At 32.5% G+C, this 9,439-nt stretch overlaps 1 protein-coding gene across 1 annotated transcript; it reads right to left on the bottom strand.

Annotated features, from left to right (window-relative positions):
- On the bottom strand, nt 732-1,299 carry LOC107610575 (protein C2-DOMAIN ABA-RELATED 7-like). The gene is made up of 2 exons (XM_021108384.1): nt 1,195-1,299; nt 732-1,063 (listed from the first exon to the last, which is right to left on the bottom strand). The coding sequence occupies exons 1-2, from the start codon at nt 1,252-1,254 to the stop codon at nt 749-751; spliced, it is 375 nt and encodes a 124-aa protein (XP_020964043.1). The 5' UTR covers nt 1,255-1,299; the 3' UTR covers nt 732-748.

Here is a 9,439-nt window from a genome sequence, read left to right as displayed (position 1 = left end):
AAGTTTCATTGCGAGCAGTACTACACTTGGAAGAAAAAGAAGAAGAAGTAGAAATAGAAGCAGAAAATAGAAGCGGAAGAAGAAAATGAAGAAGATGGGTTCACGTTGGGTTTAGGGTTTATAAATGGGGGTAGGGACTACATTGGAGCATGGTCACCATATGTCCACGTCATATAGCCATTTCCACATCCACAGTGGCAGTGACTTGCCAGATCAGCATCTGATTTGCTGACTCAGGCCGGAAATGGACTTGGGGACTTTTATGGAGCTCGGAGTTTAATTTCGAGGACCAAAATGGTGCAATTAGAAACTCAGGGGTGAAATTGGTGCAAGGGCTCAATCTAAAGGACCATTTTGGGAATTTAGTCATATAAAGTCGTACGAGTTAACTTAAGGTATGATGAAAAAACAAGAAAAGATTATTATGTGCTAAATGACTACTTTTTGCAATATGCTAATGGAGAGTTGGATGTGTTTTTTATATATATACAATCTAATTATCAAAAAAATTAAGCACTTGTTTAGATAAATTTTTAAATTTTTTTAAGTTATATTTTTTTAAAAAATATTTTAAAAAATAAAAATAATTTTATGATTTTATTATTTATTATTAAAAATTTACCAAATACACTAAAAAATATTATCAATTTAATAATATCTAAACAACCACTAAATATACACATAATACTATTATTTCTGAACGTGTATATACACACTATATAGCTAGGAAGGGGCAATTATATAATACTTAAGCATGTAATTGTTGTAGCTCTAATAAGCCCATAGAACCTAGTACACTAAGCCATTCAAGTTCACAGAGTAATTCACCACACTCGACATTTCTCAATTTTAAGAGCATACGTTGGATTATAGTCCCATTGTGCCAAATACAGGGACTCTCTTCTGCAAGATAGTTATTTTCATTTGGCTGAATTCTTTTCACTACACAACCATCTGGGAGTTTTTCCAATCCTTTGTTCCAGCACTTAACATATGGCTTTATATCTATAACTGCTTCACCCATTTCATCATCTGCTGAGAACATGTCTTTGTCGAAAACTTTCTGCAAAAAAAATTTAAACTATTTAGACAGATGTATATGATTAGTTTTATATCTAATATAATAATTATAATTATTATTGTGACATAGTAAATAAGTCTACTATACAATTTATATACTTGACTAATACATACCAGATGTATTGGAGTTTTAATATCGTCAACCATGCCAATGAGTAATAGCTCAAATAGCATAGTCTCCCCATATACTCAATTAAGAGGTTGCGAGTTCGAGTCTCCTATTTTTGGTAAAAAAAAAAAAAATATCGTCAACCATAAGGGTCAATTCTTCATTCCACTCGGGATTGAGATCTTTATGCATGATCTTAGTTTTAAGTTTCTGCACACCAAATGAAATTAAAGAATCATTTTAATTTGCTAATAATAATAAGCACATATTTCTAATGAGAAGGGGGAACGCAAATCGCGAATTGCGAGATTAATGCCTCTCTGAATCCTAAGTTTGAGAACACCATAGATTTGGTCCATCATAGTACAGTTTGTTGTCGCCTCTGAAAATCACCACAGGATACTAAGATATCGATGATGATGGTGATGATGATATTCTTGTTACATATGAAAAACTTAGTTTGATATATAAATATGTATGTCTAATTCTTTAACATTAAACCACTCAACAATAAGTTGCAAGGTTACAATGATTTGTTTAACAAAATCAGTTCAGCAAAAGAAAAGAATATAAAGATGTGAACACTAACAGAACTTAAACTAATCTACACTAATCTATTTTAGATATTTGTTTTTCTTATCATGGGTGCCACACCAAACTTTTCCCCTATGTGACGTAGCCTTATTTGATTTTCTTTGTGTTAAAAAATGTCCTCAAATTTAAAAACAAAATAAATTCCTTCAATTACGTTACAGTTTTTAAGTATTTTAAAAACTTACGATCAAGATTATAACAAAGACCACTGTCCGTTTTAATTAAAGGATAGAATTAGCACATTCTGTATTTGTTGTTGGAGGATCTCTACTGTACTAGGTTGAACTTGCAGGATATTATTGTTCTTTCAGTTTGCTGCATGTAACATTTATTATATATTACCATTTTTATTAGTTATTTTTGCTTAAGTTGCCGGTAAAATAACATCGAATCATTTTTTAAGATGCTTGAGATAACAATAAGGCTAAAATAAGTTAGGGAATAAATATCTTTTTTTTGAAAACAAAGGAACTCAACACATTAAAGTGGAGCAAGCAGAAATAAACAATTAAAACAGACAAGCAACTCCAAAAAAGTAGCACAAAACAAAAATAAATTCCCGTGTTTTCTTCGGCAAAGTCATCAACAGCATGAGGAGTAAACACTTCTCCACTCACAGTTAGGGACAAATATTAATACTTACCCCAAGTGTGTAGGGCAAAAATGACCTTTGTCTTAAGTAAATCACAATTTTTTGGTAACAAAAATATTTAATTTTAGACAAAGTAGTCTTCCGAAAAAAAAAAAAGATATATAGTAAATTTTGTTGGACAAAAGTAGACATATTATCAATCGGATTTAGAAATAGATTGTTATATGAGAAAGTGTGGACGTCAATAGTATTTAGTAGCTAAGTCAGTTATGCAGTAAATGAGTTAGTTATAAATAAGTTAGTTGTGCTAGTTGTGCTGATATGACAGAGTTTGTTATAATTCTATCATGTAGTGTTAGTTAGAATGTAAGAATGTCAAGTAGTTAGAAGGTATACTATTTTATAGTAGTTATTGTTAATTATAACAGTTAGTTCAATTTAATGAAATTTATTTTTCAGATGGAGAGAAACTTTCTCTTTCTATTTATAAGATTTTTTTTTAAATATTCTCTCTAAACTTTTCAGCATTTTACCATGGTGTGGTGAGCATAAAAGGAGAAATCAATAAAAAATTAAGCTTTGAAAAAGCTTAATCAACAAAAATTTTATTGATTCCGATTATTTCTCGAATCTGCTAAATTTTGTCATTTTTACTCATCAATTATCATATTTTTCATCTCAATTTTTTCTTCTTTCTTCTTTTTCTTTCCTTCTCTTCCTTTGAGACTCAAAGGATAGAGACTAATAAAATTTGTGTTACTTAAACAAGAATCAAAGATTCAAGTAAAGCATTTTTTATTAGCGAGTCTTGGAAAGAAAGTTGAACAATTGATTGTAAACACATGCATCAATTGAAGAATAGCGTCAGAGGCGAATCCAATAATTGATTTGCAAACACTGGCAAGTCTTCTGAATCAACTAAGCCATGCAGTTCAATTCGAATAAAAACTAGCATAATCCAATATTAAATCTAGTGAGTCCATATTTCTTATCTCTTAGAGAAAGTTCAAGAATAACTTCAAGGGTTTTGCTAGATAGACAATGATTTTTGTAAACAATGTGAACAATAGGTTTTAGAATTGACTCAATAAAATAAAAAAATACTCTACTCCTAAATTACCTCCTAAATCTTAACATTAGGATAACCATCTACACACCTAATGAATTGAACATCCAGTCATTGTTAACTGTGCATAAGTAAATCGAATCAAAAGAAATAACCATCCAATTAAAAATAATAAACATAATTATCTGCATACCTATTGAATTGAACATCCGACTTATCCATTATTCATATTATTTAGTATTCTCATTATCTACCTATACTTTTCCTAACTTTAATTCCTATTGATGGTTATCAGTGGCTAAGAGAAGGGGGGTTGAATCTTAGCCCCTTTTCGCTTGATAATACTTGCTTGCCTTTGAAACCACTTCTGGAAACTTTTTGTCTTTTTATCTCGTAACTAGCCACGAGACTTTTTCTTTTGTCTCGTCCCCAGCCACGAGACTTTTCTTTTTGTCTCGTCAGTCAGCACGAGATATTTTCAGTTTTATCTCCTGGGCAGCAGAAACAGAAATAAAGTAGAAGAAAGAGAGAATTACACCAAGATATATCCTGGTTCAGCTGCTAAGTGCAAGGCAGCCTACATCCAGTCTCCATCACAACAATGATGGAATTTCACTATAATCATCCTTGATTACAAACACCAATTCTCCCTAGGAACTACCCTTCCTATCCGGGACAAGTCCAGAATCTAAACCCAAATTGAACTTGACTTGGTCACTACCAAGCTTTCAACTGTAAAGTGCTAACCCAACTTACAAGGGGATTCCCACAGAATCATGAAACACAACACAGATGTACAAAGGAACTCTAAGGACATCTATGGCTTTTTCTTTTAATTTTGCACTCTCTGCCTTTTTCCGCTCTATGGCTTTTTCATTACAAATCTCACTGTTTGTCTTTTTCCATGAGACTCAAGACATGACAAAATTAAACAGAAAAATTACAAAATGAAGAACATTGAAGGAGAAGAAATCTGTTAGCTTAGGGAGCTATAGAAACTCTATGCTCACTCTTTTCTTTTTCTTGAATCAAATCCTGACTGTTCACCCTTATTTATAGGGAGAAGCCTTCAAGGTTGAAACCAAACAAACCAAGCCGATCTTCTTCTTCTTCAACTTGAACCGGTTCGGCCAGAAAGAGAGAAGAGATAACTCATGCAAAAACCAACATGCAATTACCTCTAGTCCTTCCTTGGTCACCATTCTTCATCAATCCGAGCCCTTCATCCTTGCCTTGCTCTCCAAGATGAACTTCTGGCCCTTGATGCTTCATGATAATGGTAGCTTCATCTGCTCCAATCTCTGCCTTCTCTATCACGTAGCCACTCTAGCTACCTCCTGTGGTGGCTGGGCAGAATCAGAGACAAGCCATCCTCTCCAAGGATCTTCTTCTCTGACCGAAATCTTCACTTCCATTTTTGGTATGGAGGAGCCAAGATCTCTTCACAAAATCTTACCACAAGTGAATAAGAATCTTAGTCACAACATACTTTATGTTTACTTTTTCTTGCCATCATTGTGATGGTCTTGTTGCTTGCAACATCTTCTTTTCGGTGGCTAGGTGTAGCTTCCATAGTTGCTGGGTAATGATCGAAACAAGAAGAAAGAAAGGATGAGAGAGAAGATAGAGTTAGAAGAAAAAACAATTAATTGAAATAGAACAAATTAATTGAAATGGGATTGCTTTTACTTCCCTTGCTGAGTGGCGTGTTGCATTAAACCAATCAATCATGTCAATCATACTTTCTCTCTCATTTATATTTCCAATGCTAACAAATTAAATTTTGAAATCCATCCCACAATAAGAAATGGAATCCGTTGGAAGCATGAAGTCAAATTGCTTTCTTTCAATAGGTTTCGGACCAAGCATTGGGTCTTTTTCCATCAAAGTTGATTTGGGCTAATTAGGATCAATTTTGACCCAATAACAAGAATAATAATTCAGCCACAATAATCAAAGCATTTTTGCATTAATGCTGAATGTATTTATAAAACACTTTGGGTTTGCAACATTTTCTTTTATTTTCGGCCCAATGTCAAGTCTGCATAGCAAAAATTAATTTAATCACTATATATGAATTAATATCTTTGCAATTAATTAAATTATTAATGTTTAGTCATCACATATGTTAATTTAGAATTTTCCAAACTCATCACCTATTATGTTAGAAATAGACTAATCTATGAACATCCTGATTAATCCAGTATTTTAAGAAAGAACCAAACACACATAAATAGATTATCACATTATAAGAGACAAATGACAAAAATAAATCACAAAGTTACTACCTATTTTCACCATCAATCAAGTGGCAAACATACTAACAAAGGTACTGGCACCCAATCAATTTTATTTGTGTCAAAGCAAGTTTAGAATGATGGATAACACCAATTATAGCTTGAGAAAAAGGTGTTATATGAGAAAGTGTGAATGTCAATTAATTAGTAGTTAAGTTAGTTACGCTCGCTGTAAATGAGTTAGTTGTGCTAACATGACAAAGTTTGTTATAATTCTATTATGCAGTGTTAGTTAGAGTGTAAAAATATCAAGTAGTTAGAATGTATATTATTTATAGTAATTGTTGTTAATTATAAGGGAGATTCTACTATGCTGAAGGCTTCTCCTTTCTTTAGGTGCTGAAGATACATATGCAAGCTTCAGAGATGACACGCGGTGAGTGAGAAAGCATGGGAAGCTGAGTCTCTGCTTTGTAGCAAATCATAGGTCCCACAGAGCAGTATTTGTCGGTTGTTTACACACCTGTTTATGATTATAACGTTGGGTTAATCTTTGCAGTAACTAAAGTATGTAGTGTTTTTGTAACTACTGTTGAAATTTATTGCAAAAATTGTGATAGGTTATTTCAAAAAATGGTGAATGCTATGGTGTCTAAAAGGTGGTGTCTATTTACTAAAAAAGGTTAAAAAATAATATTTAATTTAAAAGATATAACAATAAATAATTTTTAAAAAATCAAAACTTACTACAAAAGGTAAGTTAGGCAAAATTTAGACACCAACTCATAGACACCATAGAATTGACCTTTGAAAAAAGAGTAACTCGAAGTTAGAGGACTAATATGTTTGGGCTTAGCCAAAAAACTTTAGTCTTACTAAAATGCTGTCTGTAGTACATAACTCCTTTTTCTTTATTTTGGTCAATCCAATCTAGTCCTTTATTTTTGTGGTCTTACAATTCATTCTTAAATTATGTACTACACATAACATTTTAATAAGACTAAGATTTTTTAACTAGGAAGTCACTTACATAAAGATGTTTAAAATATCTTTTTTTAAAGAATTTTTATTTCAAACAATCAAATTATAACACATATAATTAATTAAATCATATTAATTTTGTTTAAGTTAGACCGAATAAATCGGTTCAATAAAAAATTAGATAAATTAAATTTTAAACCGGTTTGAGTTAATATTTTTTATATAAAGTCACTACAACTCTATCCAAAATACCCACATTCAAAATTGCTAATTCCAAGTGTACCCTTTGCCAAATCAAATTAGGGTTCAGTTATCTACTTATTGCATATGCTCATCTTCTCGGTTTAGGAAACCATCATCTTCTCAGCTGGAGCCGCTACTCCAACGCCCGCGCCAGGACCACCACCTCGTTGCTGTCGTGGTAGCCACCGTGAGTTGGGTGAATCACCGTTGCACGCTGAAGTTAGTAGCCACTTTCAATCCACTCTAGTTTTTTTTTTTTTTTTTTTTTTTTTTTGTCTTGCAATCCACTCTTAAATTATGTACTACAGGCAAAATTTAGACACCAATTCATAGACACCATAAAATTGGTCTTTCAAAAAAGAGTAACTTGAAGTTAGAGGACTAATATATTTGGGCTTAGCCAAAAAAACTTTAGTCTTACTAAAATGTTGTCCGTAGTACATAACTCCTTTTTCTTTATTTTGGTCAATCCAATCCAGTCATTTCTTTTTTTTTTGTTGGTCTTGCAATCCACTTTTAAATTATGTACTACATATAAACAGCATTTTAATAAGACTAAGGTTTTTTTGCTAAGCCCAATCATATTAATCTTCTAACTCCAAGTTACTCTTTTTTGAAATAACCCAACACAGTTTTTGCAATAAATTCCAATAGTAGTTACAAAAACACTACACATTTTAGTTACTACAAGAATTAACCCAACATTATAATCATAAACAGCTGTGTAAGTAACCACAGATGTTGCTCTATGGGACCTTATGATCTGCTATAAAATAGAGACTCAATTTTCCCATACTTTCTCACTCACCGCATGTCATCCCTATAGCCTACACATGTGTCTTCAGCATTTAAAGAAAGGAGAAGCCTTCAGCATAATAAAATCTTCCTAATTATAATAGTTATTCAGTTTAATTCAATAAAATATATTTTTAGATTGAAAGAGAAATTCTACTTTCTGGTCACAATTTTTTTTATAGTAATAGGTTAATAACCATATATTAAAAAAAATTGAAAAAGGAGGACTATAAATTTAATTTTGTCTTAATTTTTTTGCATACATTTTTTTTAAATGATCATTATCTACATATTCCCATATATTAAAAGGTTAAGTAAAATGTACAAGTTATTTGTTACTTTTTGTTTGGACTGGAAGTTATTTGTTACTTATAAATTAAAAAGGGGAATACCCACATAATGAATCCTTAAATGATTAATCAAATATATTTAGTCAAATACATCAACTCATTTAATAGTCTACAATACTATTTTCATGTGAAGATGTCATCATCGGAATATTCACTAATTAAAAATATGCATGGTATCAATCAAACTCAATATCATGTTATTATTTGTTTCATTTTGTAAAAAAAAAGTTGGTTATTTTAACAACAATATTTTTATCTGAAATTAATGTTGTGAACCTTTAATTAAACATATCAAATCATCTAATGATTCATAATATATTTTTTTATGTTAAGATGTGATTATTTAAGGAGTCACGTGTAAAAACAAAAACACCCTTTAAGAAATTTTTTTTTGTCAGAACTCTTTACAAGATTAGAACAGTGTTTTACTTGTTTTTGTTTTGATACAACCAGAGTTGGGAAGCCCAAATGCTCACCAACAATAAAAAGAATCCCAAACATAAAAAAAGGAAGGACAGCATTAAGACATTAACTTGGCGCAAACTAAAAAGGCCTCGAGCCTTAACAAAAAAGAAAAAAAAAAGGCTTCTAGTCAGGTTTGAGTTTAAATTTAGGGTTAAGTACTGTTTTCGTCCTTAAGGTCTGAGGTGAAAATCAAATTCGTCCCCGACCTTTTTTTGTTATTAAAATCATCCTCAACATTACAAAACATTATAAAATCGTCCTTTCTTTAATTTTTGGACAAAACTATCCTTCATCTTAATTTCATCGTTTACCTTCATTTCTTCTTTTTCTTTCCACAACAGAGAGAGGAGGGAGAGCAAGAAACGAAGAAAAGCAAAGACTCAGAGAAAGAGAAGCAGAGACTCAGAGAGAAGGAAGCCTCGCCGCGCCTGGTCGTCGCCGTCGCGACTCACTGTCGCCCTCGCAGCATCGTGACTCCCCCTCGCCAGCGCCGCGACTCGCCGTCGTAGCAACGCGCCTCGCCCTCCTCGCATTTTCCAATTTCGGATCTCCCTTTTCTCGGGTTCATATCTCCCTTTTCTCCCTTTTCCAACGACCATTTCGAAGACCAGTGGCCAGTGGCGGCAGTTGTGATCTGGGTTCATAGATCTGGGTTCATAAAAAATTTTCAATTTTTTTGTTTTGTTCGTAGCAATTTCTGAGTTTTGTTTGTGCAATTAGGGCTAGTTTCTGAGTGTTGTGCTCATGCTTGAAGGGATTATTGATGTGCCAGTTCCTTCTTGCCCAACTTCTAATTCCATGTGACAAAAGAATGTCACGAGTGCTCATCAGGCTGAATTATTGAGAAGTGGTTACACTCATTTCCTTGTTACCGGTGATGTTTACCGTAGGGACTCAATTGATTCAACTCATTATCCTGTCTTCCAT

The sequence above is a fragment of the Arachis ipaensis genome, chromosome B08 (assembly GCF_000816755.2).
Source record: "Arachis ipaensis cultivar K30076 chromosome B08, Araip1.1, whole genome shotgun sequence".
Taxonomy (NCBI): Eukaryota; Viridiplantae; Streptophyta; class Magnoliopsida; order Fabales; family Fabaceae; genus Arachis; species Arachis ipaensis.
The sequence above is the reverse complement of the archived record's forward strand: the minus strand, read 5'-3'. Positions and strand labels throughout refer to the sequence as shown.

Excerpts from the sequence above, each read along its gene's own strand:
- LOC107610575 (XM_021108384.1), bottom strand. The coding sequence starts at position 1,254 with ATGCTATTTGAGCTATTACTCATTGGCATGGTTGACGATATTAAAACT. Across the intron at positions 1,064-1,194 it reads TTAAAACTCCAATACATCTG|AAAGTTTTCGACAAAGACAT; the intron begins GTATGTATTAGT and ends TTTTTTTTGCAG.